Here is a 20,907-nt window from a genome sequence, read left to right on the forward strand (position 1 = left end):
GAACTTTAGATTTCTAGTCATCCTGAGATTGTCGTGTATTGGAGGAGAGCGCACAAACTTTTAACCTCTCACACACATATACAAGCACACTCATACATGCCCTGGCACAGACAAACTCTCTCACAGACACAGGCACACTCATACACACACAGACACCCTCACACACAGGCACTCATTCTCACAGGGCTAGTCTTTTGCTCTCTCACACACATTGTGGAGCTCTTTTTCGGCTGCTGGCTGCACAGCAGAGCCTCTTCATCTGCCGCCAGTACCACAGGGTTTCTTCACCTGTTGCCGGCTTGGAGGAAACGCCGTTGGCATTGCAGGGCCTCCTCTTTCACCACAGGACCTTACTTTTGCTGGCCGGGAGAGGGAACCCCACCAGCATGTCACTTCTCGGTGCTGCTGTGGGACCATTCTGCTGGCGGCAATGGCAATCGTCCCCCTGTTGTCACCTGGGATGGAACAGCCCCCTCCCCCATTAGTATGCCACTGCTTGCCATTGTGTAGGGAGCGGGATAAAAAATATTCTGGAATCTGATGAAGGTGCTTTATTGTATTGAGGTATATGGAATTGTGGAATGATTTTATTTAATGGTTTGTGTTGACTGTTTTGTTTTATATCAGATTATGATGATTTATGATGTACACCACAGTAAACAAAAAATGGAAGTTGCGGATGTATTTTTTAGAGGGTGGGGAAGAGGATGTAGAGGTGTAGGAGAGGAAGTGTGCATTCTGAATCAAGGGTTCACTTATCTTATGAACAGGGCCAGATATACAGTTTGGGGTGCACAGGCAGCATGGAGTGGTGGGCACTCTCCCTCCCCTTCCCGGAGATGCAGAGTGGTAGAGTCCACTCCATCCCATCCTTTCAGAGTTATGAAGTTTGGGGGGGGGGGGGGGGGGCAGGAAGAGAAGCAGGAGGGACTCCAGATTGCCTCCCATCTCTTCCCAGCCGCTTGTTACCTAAAGGGGTGGCGGTGGTGGCAGCACCCGATCCTGCAGTAGCAGCCACAATTTTAAAGAAGAAATTCAGCGAGGGGCCTCCAGCCGCCCCTCTCCCACTCAAGGCCCTGTATTGGCAGAAAGGGTAGCTTGCAAATTGTGGTCCATAAAACTAGATTTGTTCTGCAACAGTTTTAACTCTGCTAAAATATATATATGGTTTCATGCATCCTAGCTGCCATCTTGTTCTCTCAGGGGACCGACCTCTATTTTACCATAATACTCCATTTTTCTGTTCCGAACAGAACTAGTTAATCAGGGGTTGTTCTGCTTTTCTAATTCTATTCATTATGCACCGATCCCTTACTGGAACTTAATGAAATGTCAATAGGGCACCGTCAATACTCGGGCACCGTCAGACTCGCCGAGCTTTTTAGGTCCGCATGTAGGATATCGCTCATTATTACTTAGCGCGTATATGGAGAAGAAATGTTTTGCATTCTCATGCGAGCAGCTAAACCTCTAGCCCGACCCACAGACCGCCTTTTCAGAAGAATGTGACCCACGTGGCTGAGCATTCTAAGTAAAATCTGAAAGAATGTGGGAGGGCTGGAAATGTTTTCGGTCAATGACTTCCTCAAAGCACGGATGGCCGAACTTAAGAATGCAAGATATATTTTTATTTAAATTTTTTTTTTTTTTGTAATTACGACAAGGGGATTAATGTAGTCACAGGGTGCCTTCACTTTGATGGGATGAGCCGGATTCCCAGCCCGGAGAAGGAAGGGATGCATCTTTGAGAGGGGGATCGCGGACTTCCTCGAGGATCCCCCCCCCCCAATGCAAGCCATGACGTCGGCAGCGCTTCGCTCCACCCCGCGGCATGCTGTCCTCCTCCGAGCTCGCAGCCAGACGCTTTTAGCGACCGGAGGGGCAGAGGGAAGCGGCGCGCGGCTGTGCAGAGATTCGCCGGCGCGCGCGCGCGCCCCTGAACCTGGGAGCTCGAGGCGGGAGGAGGCTGCAATGCGGAGCGGCTGAGAGCGACGGGGAGAGGCTGAAGCCGGGATGGAGCCCGCCCGAACGAGGACGCGGGGGTGGCTGAAGGTCGCCCTCTGCCTGCTTGGGGTCTTTGTGTGGAAGGTGAGCCGCGTTCGCTTCCGGCTTTCAGCTCCCCACCTACCTTCCTTAACCTTCTTGTGCACCTGTTTGCTGCCGGTAGCCGGAGTCACCCCCCCCCATGCCTTTCAGCAAAACTAAGCGCCCTGCCAACGTAACCTGCCCCGAAATGATTGCACCTCTGCAAAGGGCAACCCTCCCAGGTACCTCTGCCAAAAGGAAGAGCCTGGGGTACGCTGAAAAGTTTGGTCATGTTTAAGGGCAGGGAGACTGTGCACATGTCAATGATAAACCAGCCAAACCGATTTCACCCACACCAGTGCAGTGAAGGAAAAAAAACCCAACTAGGTAATAGCTACAAATAAGATGACTTATTATAAAATGGATAACTCCTTTCCTTCCCCCATCTGTGAGAGAAAACGATCATTCAAGTAATACAAGGACTAAGGGGGCAGTCCATGAAGTTAGCAATTAGCACATTTAAAGCAAATTGTAGAAAATTGTTTTGCACTCAACCCATAATTAAGCTCTGGAATTCATTGCCAGAGGATGTGGTTAAGGCAGTTAGCCTAGCTGGGTTTAAAAAAGGTTAGGACAAGATCCTGAAAAACTCAATATAGTGGCTATTACCTATTAACTTGATTAATAGCAGTATTTATTACAGGGATTTGTAGCATAGGATTTATTTACTGTTTGGATACTTGACAGATGCTTGTAACCTGAATTGGCCATCAGAGTTTTCAACATTTTGTGGCAAATTTGCATAAAATTTCACATCACTAACTATGCAATAGAGGGTATTTTAAATTGAAAACTTTTCACATGGTTTTAAAACAATATTTAAACTATATTCAAATATAAATAATTTTTGTACTTGGTAAATTTTGTCAAGTAAAAAAAACTACAGAGTTTAAATGTGAAGTGCCACTTTTGAAGTGAAATACAATCACTTTTTTGTATATTTTCTTGAGTCCTCATGAACTTATGTATGTCAAAAATGCCCTCAGCATCAGCAGATTGTCAGGCTGTTAATTACACAGAAGAATACATGTGTACTCCCATCAGAACTCAGACAAGACCCCTGCCAGATTTCATTCAAGAAAAAAATGAAAACATGGCTTTTCAGCCTAGCGTTTCCTTGATGGCCCACAATGTACTTCCCTCCACAACCTTGATTTGTTCTATATGTTATTAATTCACCCTTAAACCCTCCCCCATACTCCAACTTTCTGATCCACTGTTCCCCCCATCCACTTTCCACTGTTCCCTTCCCCGCGTCCGCCCTCCGACTCCCCCCCCCCCCTGTTCTCCATCTCAATCGAGACTATTATACGCTTGATTTCGTTTTAACGTTGATGGCTTTTTTGCTTTCATCTTGTATAAGAAGTTTACTTTTAATACCTTGTTGCCAAAAATTTTTAAATATTCTTCGTTCTATGTAATGCTCACAAGCTCTCTTATTTCTACTATGTTCTTCGTTCCATGTAATGCTCTTAGGCAAGCTTATTGTTCACTGTAAACCGGTTTGATTTGCATCCAATGCAAGAAGATCGGTATATAAAAAAACAAAAATAATAATAATATATATTTTTTTTCATTTACATATGGTAAGAATGTATCTTACCATATGTAAATGAAAATTACATATCATGAGATACATTTTACATAATATATTTATAAATTAAAGGAAATTAACATGTGATATATATTTTCTAAGTAGGAAAAAAATATAGACTGGGACTCAAATTTTATAGGAGGCTAATCATAAACCTAAAAGGGAATCGACTTAACATGTAACATCATCATATTTATATCAAGCATCTTTGACTTGGGGATTATTAGGAGTTGCCATACTACCACTCCTAGAATTAATCAGAGATTTGAGCTGTTCCTGGAGGAAAAGCACAAAGCACTGACGTGTATATATTTGATACATGCTAACAGAAAAGGGTTGAATTAGCACAAGTTTGTGCTAATTCATCACTGGCACCACTACTGCTCACTAGTGCCAGTCAAGAAGGGTTGTATGAGTTGAAATGAATGCCCTCTCTGCCCGCCGTCTGCTGGGACACCAGCAGTTGCAGATTTCCAAAACACATCCGGTTCTTTGTAGCTGGTGACTGGTTGGCCACATATGCAGATGCAAGAATCTTTGTGTATTCCTTTCAGAGTGATGTTTGCAAACGAGCCGGGGTATATAAAAACCCTTAAATAAATAAACTTCATCTAGGAATTATATTAGGACAGGAGGAAGGCGGGTTAGGGAGCAGAGTGCCTGTGCTCTGCCTGCTCCAGCCTCGGCATCACCCTTTCTCCTACTGTTCCCTGCAGGCTGCTTGTGAGGGGAGGGACTAGAGCAGAGACTGAAGACAGGCACCCTATCACTTTCTTCAGATGATTGAATTAATACTAGCTTCTGTGCACTGGCTGCCGATTAAATTGCAGATTCGGTCTAAATTGCCATCTCTCGTATACAGGTGCTTGCACCATGACTCCACCCCTTGGGTCAATGCAATTCTAATTATATTTTATGTTTCAGATTTTATTTTAGTCGTTTTATTGTTAATGTCTTACTAATTTACAGCCTGATGCAGTATCAGTGCGGGGAACACGGGTGCTCATGATTGAGTGCTCGCTCTCCCAGCGCGTGCCGATCGACCTCTCTGGGGCGCCCGATTTAATATTTAAATTGGCTGCCGAGGTGAAACAGAAGCGCTAGGGGACATTGTGCCCAGGATGTGGGGGCCCATGAGAGGTCGGCTGTCAGTGGGTTAGGAAAGCGGACGCTCAATTCTACGAGCGTCTGTTTTCCTAACTTGTGCACAGCCATGGGTTTAAGAACATGGACGCTCGTTAATTGAGCATCCCTCTTCCTAACTTGACCATGGCTCATTATTTTTTTTAAAGATTATCCTCCTCTTTGTTCCTCCGACTTAGTATCGCCACAAGTATTTTCTGCTTTTCTGTACACTTTTTGGGCTGCTCAAAAATTAACACTTTTTTTTTAATCGGGGAGGGGGGTGGAGAATAGCATTTGCATGTGACGAGCGCTATTAACTTCGCGGGGGGGGGGGGGGGGGGGGGTGTTTGGACACGCGTTTTGGGTGCATAAGGGTTTCCGGACTCGCATCCAACCACGGGTTAGCCAGTGCGATCAGCTGAGCGCATTGTATTGCATTGGCCTGTTATTGATTTTAACTTTGTATAATGGTATTATGTATTTTCATTTCTGATTGTTTGGATGTAAGCTGCCTGGATTTAAATTAAATTCGCATGCACTAAGGGCAGCCAATAAAAACTTATTAAAGGTAACTTCTCCAAAGTTAGCACACTTGTTTAGCCTGCCTGCTGCATAACTTACACCTTGCCTCACAATCGATAAACGTGCAGCTCCCGCACCCCTTATTGATTGAAAAGAATCAATCTGTTCTCGTAACAGCATTGTTTGAGGTGGAGCCCAGGCATAACATACATAGCTAAACTCCAAAACAGAGTACAGTCAGAATCGTAAGTTATGCAGCTTCTCTCAGAGGAGGAAACTAGCAGGCTAATAAATATTTTTTGTGATGCGTGGATTGGCATCTACCAGTGTTCCAGTCCCCATTTGATCCTCACACGGAGGGGTGCTCTTTGTAGTGGGTTTTGGATTTTACATTTATTTACTCATCGCTCCATATCCAAACTCGAGGCAGGTTACAAGATATCTTCCTTTTCCCAGAGGCTTTACAATCTAAGGGGCTTATTTACTAAAGGGTTTTTTTTTCCCATTTTGCGTAGGTGGGGGGAAAAATGCTGAGTAAACAGGACTCTTAAGTTTGCACCTGAGGCACGGGATGGTGAAGTGATGTGCCCAAGGTCACACGCGGCATCAGTGGGAGAAGGGGAACCTGAACCCGGGCTTTTCTGGTACCCAGCCCGCTGCTCTAACCACTAGTCTGTTCCCCTGGTTTGCTTATGGGTTTAGTGGAATCTGGGGGGGGAGTTAGAGCTAGAACATAGCCAGGGATAGGCAATTCTGGCCCTCCAGTGTCGCATGTCAGAGTTATGGATATTCACACTGAATTTGCATGACATGTATTTGTATGCCCTGCATGCAGATGCATCTCGTGCGTATTCAAAGCGGATATCCTTAAAATCCGACTGGCTTGCAGCACTCGGGGACCAGATTGCCAGCTCTTAAGATATGCTATGTTATGCTGGTTGAGACCAAGGTTCACTGAGGCCAGTGTCCTGTCTCTGACGGTGGCCAGTTCAGGTCACAAGTACCCCATAAATCCCCAAAAGTAGACTTCTTTCTTATTGTTTATTCCGAGGGATAAGTGATGGCTTTCCCAAGCCTACTTGGCTAATAATTGTTTATGCACTTCCTCTAGGAACTTGTCCAAACCTCTTTTAAACCTCCTCCCCCACCCCCATACTGGTCACCTTGAGCACACTGGCTGGCAACAAATTGTACAGCTTGATTGTGTATTGAGAGAAAAACATACTTCCTATGATTTATTTTAAATCTGTTAATGGTTAAATTCCGTGTGCTTGTTAACAGGCAGGCGGCTGTTATATTGCCTCTCACGCCTCTTGTTCCCAAACTGAAGACCCCTAGCCTTGCTTCGTAAGGGAGCCTTTCCATCTACTTTATCGTTTTTGTTGCCCTTCTCTTTACCTTTTTCAGTTCTGCCGTGTTTTTATTGAGATGGGGACGACCAGACCAGCACAGAATACTCGAGGTGCAGTTGCACCTTGGATCAGTAGTCGGGCATTATGATCTTCTCTCTTTTATTCTCCCATAGAAATAATTCCTAACATATTTCCTTGTTTTTGTCTGCTGTTGCACACTGAGTTGAGGAGTTGTAAGTATTGGCCCAAGGAATTCAAGCTTCTTTTTCTTGGGTAATGATTTCTAAAATACGGAACTCAGTATTGTGTACCTGTAGCTGGGATTATTTTTCTGTATGTGCATCGCTTTGCGCTTAGCCACACTGAACTCCATCCACTGTTTAGATGCTCATTCTTCTAGACTCACAAGGTCCTTCTGCAATTCTTTGCAGTCAACTGTGGTTTTAACAACTTTGAATAACCCTCGTTTGCAAATTTGATCACCTCATTAATTGCTTCCTTTTGCAGATCATTTGAATGCTAAACAGCACAGGTTCCAGTACAGGTCCCCGAGCATTCCACTCGTGACCTTTCTCTATTTGGAAAACTGACCATTCAGTCTTACTTTCTATTTCCTGTTTAACCAGTGGGACACCTCCTCCTATCCCATGACATACGGGCCGATACAGTAAACGGCGCGGGAGAGCGGGCGAGCCCAGGCCACTCTCCTGGGCGCGCGATTCAGGAAGGAAAGTGTTATGCAAATTAGGGCCCGCGGTAAAAAGGAGGCGCTAGGGACGCGCTAGTGTCCCTAGCGCTTCCTTTTTGACAGAAGCGGTGGCTGTCAGCGGGTTTGACAGTCGACGCTTAATTTTGCTGGCATCGGTTGTCGAACCCGCTGACAGCCACGGGTTCGGAAAACGGACACCGGCTAAATTGAGCCTCCATCTTCCGGGCCGCGGGCAGATTTTTAATTTTTTTTGGGGGGGGGGGGCTTCCGACTTAATATCGCTATGATATTAAGTCGGATGGTGCACAGAAAAGCAGTTTTTTCTGCTTTTCTGTGCACTTTCCCTGGGCCGGCTGAAATTAACGTCTGCCTTTGGGCAGGCATTAATTACTGAAAGTAAAATGTGCGGATTGGCTGCACATTTTACTTTCTGTATCGCGCGGGAATGACTAATGAGCCCATCAACATGCATTTGCATGTTGCGGGCGCTATTGGTTTCAGGGGGGGGTTGGCAGCGCGTTTTCCACGCGCTATTACCCCTTACTGTATAAGCGGTAAAAATAGCATGTCGAAAACGCACGGCCAAACGGGGGCTAAAGGTGCACTCGGCCGAGCGCACCATACTGAATCAGCCCGATTGTAAATTCCTGAGGAGTCTGTCATGACGGTCTCCATCAAATTCCTTCTGAAAATCACTTTTATTTATACCGCCAGAAAGCTCTAATAGATGGGTAAAGCACGTCTGCTGGTATTTTCTCAGCTCTCCCCTCTCTTTGCCTTCTTTGGTTCTCCGTTCTGGTTGTGCGCCTTTTCTGCACTAATGAGTCCCGCTGCTGCACAAATGTGCGTCATTAATTCAACTGGAAAAGATACCACCCCATCTTTGATATCGCTCTCCACTTTGACAGCTTGGGGGGAAGGGGAATTCAGAGGACAACCAACTCTGGTCCCAGCTCTTACAGTCTGGGATACTGATATGCAGACAGAAGGGAAAAAGCGCAGGACGGCTTCTGCGGCCAATTCAAAGGAAAGCACGTTAAAGCAGCACTGTCTGAATTTCAAGAAGGCTCCTCGCTCCGTAAAAACGTTGCTTTGTTAATATATAAGGCTTGGGGATAACCTGCACGAAGCAGCAGTTACTACCATAAGAAGCTTGCTGGGCGGTCCGGACGGACCACTTTGTCTTTTTCTGCCATCAATACTATGTTACTATGTGCGTTGCAAAAACACTGCTGATTTTTTTTTTTTTGTTTTTTTGTTTTTGCAGTGAAGCTATGTTTTGACAAGTGTGGCCTCAATAGTGCACAAAATAGCTCTTTCTCCAAGTCACGGCGGAATTTAATATATTGAAAAAAACGGAAACAATTTAAGACAATTACACCCTTTTGTGGCTAAAGCTTTCACAATCTGTACAGTTACCCTCTGAGTTACAACGCAGTCCTCCACTAAAGGCTCGTGCAGAGTTTGCTGGCCCGAACAGCTGTCAAAAATGAAATGCTATAATATAACTAGGTCATCCATCCTCAGGTGTATATAAATTATAGGTTTTCCAGCTAATTAGGGGATATCACATTGGTGTTTCCCATTGGGGGTGTTTTTGTTTTGACGGATATGGAGTGATTCTGAGTGCCGGAACAAAGATAGGATACTGTACAGATCTCCTAATGTCTCTCTTTAGGATAAGAACATAAGAAAATGCCATACTGGGTCAGACCAAGGGTCCATCAAGCCCAGCATCCTGTTTCCAACAGAGGCCAATCCAGGCCATAAGAACCTGGCAAGTACCCAAAAACTAAGTCTATTCCATGTAACCATTGCTAATGGCAGTGGCTATTCTTTAAGTGAACTTAATAGCAGGTAATGGACTTCTCCTCCAAGAACTTATCCAATCCTTTTTTAAACCCAGCTACACTAACTGCACTAACCACATCCTCTGGCAACAAATTCCAGAGTTTAATTGTGCACTGAGTAAAAAAGAACTTTCTCCGATTACTTTTAAATGTGCCCCATGCTAACTTCATGGAGTGCCCCCTAGTCTTTCTACTATCCGAAAGAGTAAATAACCGATTCACATCTACCTGTTCTAGACCTCTCATGATTTTAAACACCTCTATCATATCCCCCCTCAGTCGTGTCTTCCCCAAGCTGAAAAGTCCTAACCTCTTTAGTCTTTCCTCATAGGGGAGTTGTTCCATTCCCCTTATCATTTTGGTAGCCCTTCTCTGTACCTTCTCCATCGCAATTATATCTTTTTTGAGATGCGGCGACCAGAATTGTACACAGTATTCAAGGTGCGGTCTCACCATGGAGCGATACAGAGGCATTATGACATTTTCCGTTTTATTCACCATTCCCTTCCTAATAATTCCCAACATTCTGTTTGCTTTTTTGACTGCCGCAGCACACTGAACCGACGATTTCAATGTGTTATCCTCTATGACACCTAGATCTCTTTCTTGGGTTGTAGCACCTAATATGGAACCTAACATTGTGTAACTATAGCATGGGTTATTTTTCCCTATATGCATCACCTTGCACTTATCCACATTAAATTTCATCTGCCATTTGGATGTCCAATTTTCCAGTCTCACAAGGTCTTCCTGCAATTTATCACAATCCGCTTGTGATTTAACTACTCTGAACAATTTTGTGTCATCTGCAAAGGATAAACCCTTTTGAGTAGTGTGTTTTGTTTCCAGGAAGATGGGATCATAAAATACTTATATTTAGAAAATAGTTACAATTTGATTGCAGTGTTATGTTCTTGTCTTAAACTACCCGAACGGATTCAGCATCTTTGCTATCCATTTCTGCATGCACAGGTAGGTGGGACATATGAACAGTATGCTCATAAGAGGTAAAAGTGAAATGTTTTTTATTCACAGGAATGCACAAGAAGTCTGCACCGTGTTCTGCAACATTTTCCGTTTCTTTCTCCTAGAGTCCATTCCTTACATTTGGGATTTCCCCGCTCCTCAGTTATCAGAGTGCCTGCAGGCACTTGCCAGTAGTCTCGTATCTCCTGTAGCTGCAGACAAGTGTAGACTGACTTTCTCCCAAAGGGGGGGGGGGGGGAGTTGAAATCTTTGGTGTCTCCCAAAAGCAAGGACTTGTCTAGCAGGACTCAGCAGGCAAGAATCATTTTACCGTATTCTACTGCTGATGAGCACTGTTTTTTGTCAGTGCCTGTACAGGAGCTGTCAGAGGTCGTCTTTCAGGAAGTAACCACAGAAATAGAGCAAGTGGGAATGCACCTTTGCCACCGTTCATTCTTGAATGATTGAAGGCTGGCGTTCAGGTTCAAAATGGCTCATAACTTTCGATTCACAAACAAACAATTATCTCTGTTGGAATGCTTGGGTGTGGCTGTCAAAATGGTTACGTAGTTCTGTCCGCCCCAACCTTCCCCCCCCCTCCTGCCCCCCCCAAAACTATATGTAAAATGGTGGATGATGCATTCAGTGCATTCAAGTTCCTCCGTCGCTTGATCGATGCGGGACCAAGAATTTTCTCCCTGGGTCCTAGAAGCAAGCAGAGCTTGGGGATGGACAAGAGGCTTTCCTAGACCCCAGAAGGACAGAGTTGCTCATACGGGGCTTCCCTCCATGGGGGACCCAGGTAGACAGAGGCCATGAGCTTGGACTCCCCCCCCCCCCCCCCCCACCTCCCCGGGCACCATAAGCAGGCAAGACTTGGGGATGTGGTGGGGAAATCTTGCTCGGGCTCCCACAACCAACAGAGAGAGTGGATGTGCAGCTGGGGTGCTCCTCTATGGGGAGCCAGGCAGAGCCAGGCATGGGGCCAGGGGCACGGAGCGAACGAGGGCTAGGAATCCACTTACCGAGCCACAGGAGGACAGAAACAGTAAATAGGGGGAGGGGGAGGCATCTGCTCACCGGCTACCAGAGGCAGGGCTGAGTGAAATTTTACGAAACAAGATCACTTCTGCAATTTTTATTTTAAGGATTCCACTTGTTTTATTGAACAACAATGCTAATCTAACGAGGGCCGGTAGAAAAGTATTTGGCACCCTAGGTGAGCCTTCAGTCATACAGCCCCTCCCACAGCTTACTTATTGTTGGCAGCTCTAGCACGGCGCTCCCTCCTGGCAGTGGCTCCAACACGGTGGTTCCCTATTTGGCGGTGTTACCTCTGGCACAGCACCGCTTTGGGCCTCATGATGGCAGTATTTTGCCGCCCCCCAAAAAAAAATGTTTGGTGCTGTAGGCGACCACCTAGTTTGCCTTAATGGAAGCAACGGCCCTGATCTTATGTAACAAAGGAATTGCAGTGCAGTTGGTTGTCAAACCTTTCCATCTCAGCTCTAATAAAACAGTGCAGGACCCTACCACAAAATAAAATGTCTTCCAGTTCAAGCCAAGACCTCTGTGTCATGCTGTGCATTTAAGAGAATTTGCAGTCTACTGTCTAGTTGTTTTCTGGCTTAGTGTTTCCGTATGGGTCTTAGCACATACTGTAACAGAAATGAGCATTCACTCTTAAGCCAGGCTGTGTTGGGTACAGTCTCTCAAATTTATTGTCCATGCACTTTGTAAAAGGTTGCACCCGAGAGTTCATGTCTAGAGTCTGTACAGTGTAATTTTTATATAAGTAATATATCGAACTGTGCTTGGAAGTCTGCTCAGATTTTATTTTGTCGACATCAAAGAGCTGCTTTTGGGAATCTTCCATGTTCCATTCTTTCTGCATGCTTTTCATTCACAAAATGGATATTTTAGCCATTTCTTACATCTACCTTCCAGATCCTATCTTGTCTATTACATCCTTTCTTTGATCTTAAAAAATATAAATTCTGCTGCCTGAATTCTGCTGGTATCTTTATTATGCATAACCCATGTTTTTGAATCGATTTAAGAAAAAAAAAAAAGTGGTGTTACACCATCTGGGGGTGCGTGTGGAGGGGGACAGGCTGCTTCCATCTGGGTTCCCCTTCCATATGAGATGTCCATGCTGCTGATCCGGGTTCAGCTGCTGGTGGGTAGCTCCGCCCCTTTCTTTGATGACATCTACTGGGGCTCACAAGCCAAGACCCACCATGGTTGCCAAGTGTACCATTAGCGTGGGGGTTGCCCCTTTGGGAGAAACCGGGAGTGCTGTGTTTTTTTAAAATGTGATTAGAGGGCTTATTTCTCCGGAACCCTTGGTGGCAGAGGGTGATGAGAATTGAAATGTATTGATTATAATATTTGATGGACTATTTGATTTATCTCTTATGTGTATGATGTTAGCAGCTTTGAGTCCTTGGAGCAGGATACAAGAACAAAAGTGTAATAATTTTTATTACATTTAAGCTGTTTCTTTTCTAGATTTTCCCTTAAATGAATGATGTATTCAATGTAATTTATTTGTTATATCATTGTTGCAACTAAAAGTGATGTCACAGCCAAGGTACTTTTAAAATGCAAAACGTGATCAACACATAATTGGCATTGACACTCTTACTTCTAATAGCCATTTTCCTTTAAATACCATTGCCTTGTTTTTTTTTTTAGAGATTTTGCGATTAGTTTTTACAGGGCTGATAGGATGCATAACTCCTGTCATTTGGCTGTGCATCGTAACTAGCAGCTGAAAGTCTGTTTCTGCACCGGTCTGTGTCGTGAAGGAGGCCTTCACCATTCTGTTTTCTTAAAGTCAAGGCAATGGACAAGGCGATTTGTCTATCAATTGATTCTTTGTGAGGTAATATTACAGAGAAAGAGGCGGATGCCTGTTTGCTTGCATTAGATGGCTCAATACTGCCATTGTAGTCACACTGATGCTATTGGAGAGGGCTGGAAACTCCATCGGATTGTCATCAGCCTGAGAAAACTTCAGTGTTGGAACTGAACTGCTGGGATGATTACACTGCTTTTGAATTCTAGCACAGAACTTCTCTAGGGAAGACAGGTCCATTCCTCTGTCTGCTTTATGTGCCTTTCAAAGCCTACAGTTCATCACAGGGTCCCGAGTTCAGATGCAGCTCACCAATGTATCGCCTTTCTGCTCTTTCAGTTTTTTTTGTCAAAAATGTTCTGCAGACATGGGGGGGAAAAATGCAGTTCATGAAGAATTCAAGGGAAAGCATTTATGGTGAGCCACTGTTACCCAAGAGCTTTGTTGGTATAGGAGTATTGGGGCGTATTTTTTAAAATCTTTTCCAGGAGAAACTGAAAGAGGTTTGGGGAAGTTAAGTTGAGATTCTTTCTAATATTTTCCGGTCTTTCCATTCTAGCTTGCAGAGCCCTAGAGTCTTAATAACTGCCAGTTTACTAGTCTTAAAGTCTGTAGACCCAGGTTTCTTGCCATAGTCCCTTGGATGGTAACTTTTGAGTGGGCGCACACGTGTGTGCATCGGTTTGCTCTCAGAGACGAGGTAATGTTATAATATGTATGCACACATGTTATAAAATAGCCTAGGCGCTTACATGCGCGCCTGATTTTAAGCTTGTGCACGCACAGCAGCGTAAGTCGGGTTGAAGCCACGTAAGTGAAGAAATTGTATAACAGGCGCGCGTCCATGGCATAACCAGTTTCACCAGTTTGCCCAGTCTAGAGCTGGGTCCTCCAAACCACCCTGGTTCTTTTGTCTGCACTCCCGCCGTTACCCCAGACCCCTTTAAACCTCTCTCAGATGCCAGCAAATAGTTTTTTTTATTAAGATTTACACCTCCTCCAAAGCAGAAGTAAAAGTTCTTGCATGCACCTTTCTTGCCTCTGCCCCGGAACTCCCATGCCCCGCCCACACGGTGCTCATATCCCGCCCCCTTTTTTCTCCAGTGTGAGAGACAGTACAGTTAATTTTCAACTGTGCATACGCAGAAACCTATGCGCCGAACTATTTGGGTGTTGCCCATAATTTGGAAAATGGCATAGGGGAAACAAATGTTGGGAATTGGCACATCAGACAGTGTCTCTTAGAAATTTTTGTGCACTCTTCCAGTTTTTGTTTTTGGTGCAAGAGCTCTAATTAGGAATGGTCTGTCTTGCATGTGCTGTAAGCTACTGCAGTCTTGGACAAGTATAATTAAAACAGTTTAAACACGGATACCCTGTACACATTACTTCATTTATTTATTTTTTCTATTGGAAATGTTTCTGGCCTATTTTTATGACCTCTGAATTTAGCATCCCTTTTCCGTATCTAGAATCAGACAGAAACCACAAAATCAGCGATGCATACAAATGAGGAAATAATGTTGATTATGGTTCCTTTATTTCTGAAATGTGTTCAAAACATAACCTGCTTGGGTGCAGAGGGCCTTTGGAGTGCATGGATCTAAGAGACAAGAATAAGGCAACTCTACAGGATAAGACTTAAAATTCCTCTATAATACAAAGCCTAAATCGATTACTTCTCTTTATTTTTCATATTTGTATCTTAGGCCTAAGATATCTGTATCATACAGTCCTATAGCAAATGGTCAGCAGACTCAGCACAATCCATATAGATGCAGTAGGGGGTGCGAGGGGTAGGGGGGGGAGAGGGAATGGAGCTCCTGTGCAGGACCATATGCAGAAAACTATTTTCTACATAGAACCAAAGGAATGTCTTTGTTTGATAGACTCATTGTTAGTGAGAGTAGCAGCACATGAGCTACCAACTGAATGATGCAAGGTAACAGAATTCCCAGCACAATGAGCATCTATCCAGTGTCACTTTTTAATAAGTACGATTTGTATTAGTGTTTAACGATGATAGATTTGGTCTGCCTTTCCCGTTTAGCAAGTTATGATGTGTATGGAAAATAGAGTAGCACTGACAGCAAAACCAAATGCCAAATGAAACCAAATTTCATATTCTGCACGACTGCATTTTCAGTAAACTTAACAGAACTTCCTTCTAAGCATACGTGACATCATGATGCCTTTCTCACCTGCTGCTAAAATAGCTTTTGAAGCTCATGATATGGACACTCAGGTTTTGTTTTTTTTTTTAATTCTTTATGCTTAAAAGTTGACTGACTAGTTTCTATTTTTAAAGAGCGTACAGAATCTTGACTGGTGACTCTTTGAGATGAGCTGGCTGGAATGTGATGTTACCTTGTGGTTGGATTGTGGTGTTAACTTGCTGGATTCAGTGTCTCTTCAGCCTTTCTTAGACCAAACCGATTGTGCTAATGTGCAACATATATTGCTTCCAATTAAAAATGTTTTTAAAAAGTAATGCTTTTAATGAGAAAATACACCTTTTCTTGATATCTTTCCATTTTGTTTTGAACCCGCAGATAAATATAGGGGTGTATTTGGCTGCTTAAATGGAGTTTATCAGATAGCAAACTCATATTTGCAGCCCATTGTTGCAAAATTTATTTCATTTAGACAATCTGATTCAATATTTCCTTTCTCACTTAACCAAATTCCCTTTTGGTCTTTTATCTGTTGAGACTTAGCTGGGGCTAATCTCAGTTTTTCCAGTTTAAGTATTTCCCACTTTATAGCAGTAGATTTGGTGCGCGTTAAAAAATTCCAAATCCTATTCCTGTGAGCATTTCACATCCCGTCCATACAAAAAAAAACCCCCAAACTGACGCTCCATAGCTGCTTCCATGAATAAGTTGTATGCAGCAGTGTTGTTGTCCTGGGTCAGGGAGATTCCTAAATATGAACCCGGCACATTACACACAATTGGGCTCCCTTCCTAGGTTTAATGGTTGGTCTGCCGGTTTCTTAGGGCCATTTAAGAAATGGAATGAAATAATCTCCTGAATGCCTTGCTAAGAAAGGGAAAGGATGCAGGATCCAGCACAGTCATAGCTAACACCTCGTACATTTGCTGGCAGAAATTGAGATCTCTGTTTAGTAACCAAATACTCTACAGCAGTGCTTCTCAGCCTTTTTTCTGTTGGGACACACCTGGCAGATAATGCTTACAGGCGTGACACACTGATCACTAGACCATCACGGGGCTAAATGTAAACACATACTCCACATCTACAGGAACCCACCCCCACCCCACTCCCCAAACAATGGATGGAGAGCAGAACTAGGATATTTCAGATACAACTCGCTATATAAAAGAGATATTCTGATTCTGGTGCTCTCTCAATCGCAGCAACACAAACTCCCTTACTAGCAGGCGCATTGTAAAATACAAAAACTTAAAAAAAAAACCAACCCCACTCAGCACATGCGTAGCAAACCTTCCATGCCATTGTAACACTAATTCAAGAAGTCAAACAGCAATAGCCCTTCCTATGATAAGGCAGCAGTGCAGCCCCAATGCATGTCCTATTGAGAATGAGAAAATGCAACAAAGAAGATTGATACAAATCCCTACTACTAGTAAAATACCCCTCCTCAGTCACCCATACAGATCTGACCTTCATCAAATACAGAATTACAAATGTGGAGATGAAAACTGGAATGGAAACCTCAAAAAGCCACTCTGCATGCAGTGGAAAAAGAAATACATATCCTCCTATACTAAGCAAATTACAAAGAAAAGAAATGCACATTCCCAAAACTGACATATTATGGCTCTTGCACTCCATCACTCCCCTTCCATGCCTCCATCATCCTTCACTTTTCCCAATTACTCCCTTTCAATCATCCGCTCACACTCACATCCCTGCCCAGCATTCCTGACCCCCCTCACATCCTCTTCCCTGTGCTCCCTCTCTCCCCCGCTTGACTCTTCCTACCTCCATCATCTCATCTCCCTGCCTGCCCAGCTACCCTGAGCCTGTTTCTCACCCCTACCTGCTCAGCATCCCCAATCTCCTTTCCCCCACCCTCCACAGGGTGAAGAGAGCAGCAGCAGCATCACTCCCAGACTCAGCAGGGGAAGATAAAATCCCCATCAGGAGCTGGCAATGTTCGCTCTGATCTGGGTGAAGGAGGAAACAGCCTCTAACTGGGCCAGAAAGAGGAGAAGGCCCAATGTAAGAGAAGTCAACCAACGCCCACCCAGGCTGATAAGGAGGCAGCCGTCTGCTGGCCCTGCAACACACCTGTGTCTCCCGACACACCTGTTGAGGACCACTGCTCTACAGGGACAGGAGGCATCAGTTTTTCTATGCTCTGTTGAATTTTGCTTTATTTTCTCTTTGGTGTATCATTGGCCTGTAGCTGTCCTAAATCCCATTTATTGCTTAGTCAGCATATTATCCTTGGTATCGCTGTTGATTCTAATCACGTTTTCAAAGGGCCAGGCTACCAGCACCAGAATAGTATGTGGAAACGTTGCATGGAGCTAGGATGTCTCAGTTTTCAAACTTGGGGAATGCTTTCCCGGGGGTGGGGGAATGGAACGGGGATAAGATTGCAAAATTTGCCATACTAAATGCATTGGAAATAGAACCGAGGCTAGAGAGAATGCTGCTCATACCTTTTGTTTTCTTTCCTGCAAAACTGGCTACAGGTAGTGGGGCAGATTTTTAATATTACGTGCGGGGGGGGGGGGGGGTACATTTGTGCGCGCTACCCAGCGCACACAAATATACACCCGATTTTATAACATGCGCACGCTGCCGTGCACATGTTATAAAATCCGGGGTCGGCGCTCGCAAGGGGGTGCACACTTGTGCACCTTGCGAGCGCCGAACCCTAGGGGAGCCCCGATGGCTTTCCCCGTTCCCTCCAAGGCCGCTCCGAAATTGGCCTTGGAGGGAACTTTTTTTTTGTTTCCCCCCCCCCCCCCCCACCTACCTTATTTCGTTGAGTTGGCGTAACTTGCGTGCTCCAGCTGGCTGCCGATGCACCAGGCCCCGACACAGGCCGCCCCCGGACCACCCCTTTTTCAAAGCCCCGGGACATATATGCAAAATAGGTTCGGCGCATGCAGGGGTAGGTTTTCGGGGGTTACGCGCGTAACATTTTGAAAATCTACCCCAGTGTGTTTAATTTCTATTTGATAGCAACGCTTTGTTTTTGTTTTTGTACATGGCTTTTATTTTATTCATTAGAAAAAATGATTAAGAAAACAAACTAAACTATGTAGAGTGAGCTGCTAGTCAATTGGAAAGATGGGCGTATGATCGTCTTTCAATTTCGGTCTATGGAACAAGAAAACAAGTCCTAAAGCTTGTTCTAGTATGTCAATTTCAATTTTCAGCTTCATTTACTTTCATATACCACAGTTCCAGATGCTCACTGTAGTGATTAGAAGGCATAAGACATAGAAATATGACTGCATAGACTGACCACAGCCCAACAAAACTGTATGACAAAGATACAGGTCATGACAAAGAAATATATCTTTATCAATATAGAGCTAAAACTGTGCTGAACTGTCAAAATAGCAGTTCAGATTATTAAATAGAAAGCTAAATCAGATAAAATCCTAGTTGAGTTAATTTTAAATAGGATTTATGCATATAATCCCAAGTTTATACTCATGAGTTTATCAGAGGTTTGTGGATGTAAAATTCTGCACTTAACACAGTTTCACATGTAATTTTACGTTCACGAAGCAGAAGCATTAAGGGGAAAAGGGGGGGACGGGACAGAGTGGGCACTAATGTGCACAGTTTCTTTATATTTTGAAAACTATACATGTAAGTTACTGCACTCAAGGCAATTCGTGCTCATACTCCCAAGGATATTCAAAGCAGATTTTTGCATGCATTTTCTTTTTGAAAATCTCCAGTACACTGTGTGTACAGTGAGCATGCAGACTTTACCACTATGCAAGCTATTTTGAAAATTACCATCCTTAAAATAAGCCTTTAAGGCCTGTCGGAGAACTAAATATTCATTCTCAAGATGGAAATTCTTTAGGAAGAGCCCCTTCCATGAATAAGCACATTTTCTGTGTGGTGGTAATCTGTCCACTCCTACGGGTTTTATTCTTAAAGCTTCATGAGCTAAGCGATCGGGTGGATATTGTATCAATCAACTTTTGGAGGAGAGGTACAAAGGACCATTAAGTTCTCAACACACAAAAAAGAGAAGAGTCCAACATTTTAAACTGGTATGGAAATTTCATTGGATGCCAATGGAGCTCTCTAAATGTTGGGGGGGAGGGGGGGTATACTCTCGGATCTACCTGGACCCATTTTTGCTCTTGCACCATCTGCAGCACCTTTATAAGCTAATCAGGAAGATCCAGATGAAGCAAATTAGAATTAAGATGGGAACCTACAAATAACCTACATTACTAATTTTAGATCGTCATATTCCAAATTAAGGGTGTAAGCAATGAGTTCATTGTAATTTTAACATGTCTTTTTAAAGACTTCCATAACCTGGGACTCAAACCTCAAGTCAGCATCAGTTATGGACTTCTTAATTGAATAAGGAACACCCTCTTAGAGCAGAGGTCAATGATTCAACATCACTCATTCTTTGGCATGCTTGTATATGAAAAGTGTGATTTGGATGCCTTGGATAGACCGTGTTCCACTAATTTTTGGTCACTTGCATGGTTATCTGGCACCCGTCAATGAACACAGTTCATTGTATGAAAGGGATTTTCCTATTGGGCCCCAAAGACATACAATGGGAGAAAACCTTTGCTGCATAGATCCCCTTTCGCCTACCAGAAGAATGCGTAGTCCACGTGACTCTTAACGAGCTGTGTCCTGATTCTTGTGCTACACATTCAGTATAATTAATGAAGCCTTAATATAAAGGACAACTTTCAAAGCCATTTACATGGGTAAATAGTGATTTGTGAATGTAAGTTGGGTGTCAGAGCAATTTTCATTCTCCATATGGCTAAAAGCACACGCAGTGTTCCACAACGTGTACTTTTAGTGGCATTTGTGTGTATGCATGTGTGCGATGGCAGGGGGAGCACAGTCTTTGGTGGGATCATAAAATGAAGCGAATGGCTTGCATTTTCAATTCTACGCGCATGTGTTTTTCCATGAAAAATCTACCTGCACCAAAAGATGAAAACGTCCGCGCGCACTTTGCTACTGGGTAGCAGCTTTCAAAGTGAAAGCACACGTGCGCTGTCTTTGAAAATTAGTGCAAAGCCCACAGGTAAAAAAGTATATGCAGAGTTTGTCCCAATATGAAAAGTTTGAGAATTGCCCCCATTATGTTTTAGCAGCCAAAAAACCCACCAGCTAGTTCTTTCTGCATTGCATCCCTCCCCCCCCCCCCTCGCTGCCTAATGCTTCATGCCTCTGTCCTGGTTTTATCTAGTGGCATGCATGCATCTTATGTCTGCTGGATCTGGTCCTGACTTTTAAAATGCTCTGGAGCATTTTGCACAAATGAGATTTCTCTTTCCTGTTGGGCCGACTTCAGCACCGCCCTAGTATGGGGACTTTATCGTACTCCAGGGAAGTGCATGAGCTATGTAATGCAGCCCGGCTTTGAGACGTCTCTTCTGGCTTTACACCAGTTCTGTGCCAGTTTAGCATAAGCTGACACAGAACTGTGAGGTCACAGCAGAGCCATAACCGGGACAGTTCAGTACCTATGGCCGAGTGGAAAAAGTGTGCCCCCTTTTACCTCCTCTTCCCACCCCACCCTCTCAGCCACCGCCACCAACATCCCTTCTCCCCTGGCTGGGTTGATGCGTCCTCTCCTATCAGAGGTGGCCGCTTCTGCTGCACTGACTTTCC

The 20,907-nt window shown here is 44.2% G+C and overlaps 1 protein-coding gene across 1 annotated transcript in view; it reads left to right on the top strand.

The window, feature by feature from the left end:
• The first annotated feature begins 1,784 nt into the window (after window positions 1-1,784).
• The window catches only part of LOC115079207 (receptor-type tyrosine-protein phosphatase eta-like), a 164,984-nt gene continuing 145,861 nt past the window's right edge, over window positions 1,785-20,907 (top strand). The window contains exon 1 of the mRNA XM_029582465.1: window positions 1,785-2,088. Within this exon, the coding sequence (XP_029438325.1) occupies window positions 2,014-2,088 (75 nt within the window). The 5' untranslated portion in view covers window positions 1,785-2,013. The remainder of the gene's footprint in view (window positions 2,089-20,907) is intronic.

The sequence above is a fragment of the Rhinatrema bivittatum genome, chromosome 17 (genome assembly GCF_901001135.1).
Source record: "Rhinatrema bivittatum chromosome 17, aRhiBiv1.1, whole genome shotgun sequence".
NCBI lineage: Eukaryota > Metazoa > Chordata > Amphibia > Gymnophiona > Rhinatrematidae > Rhinatrema > Rhinatrema bivittatum.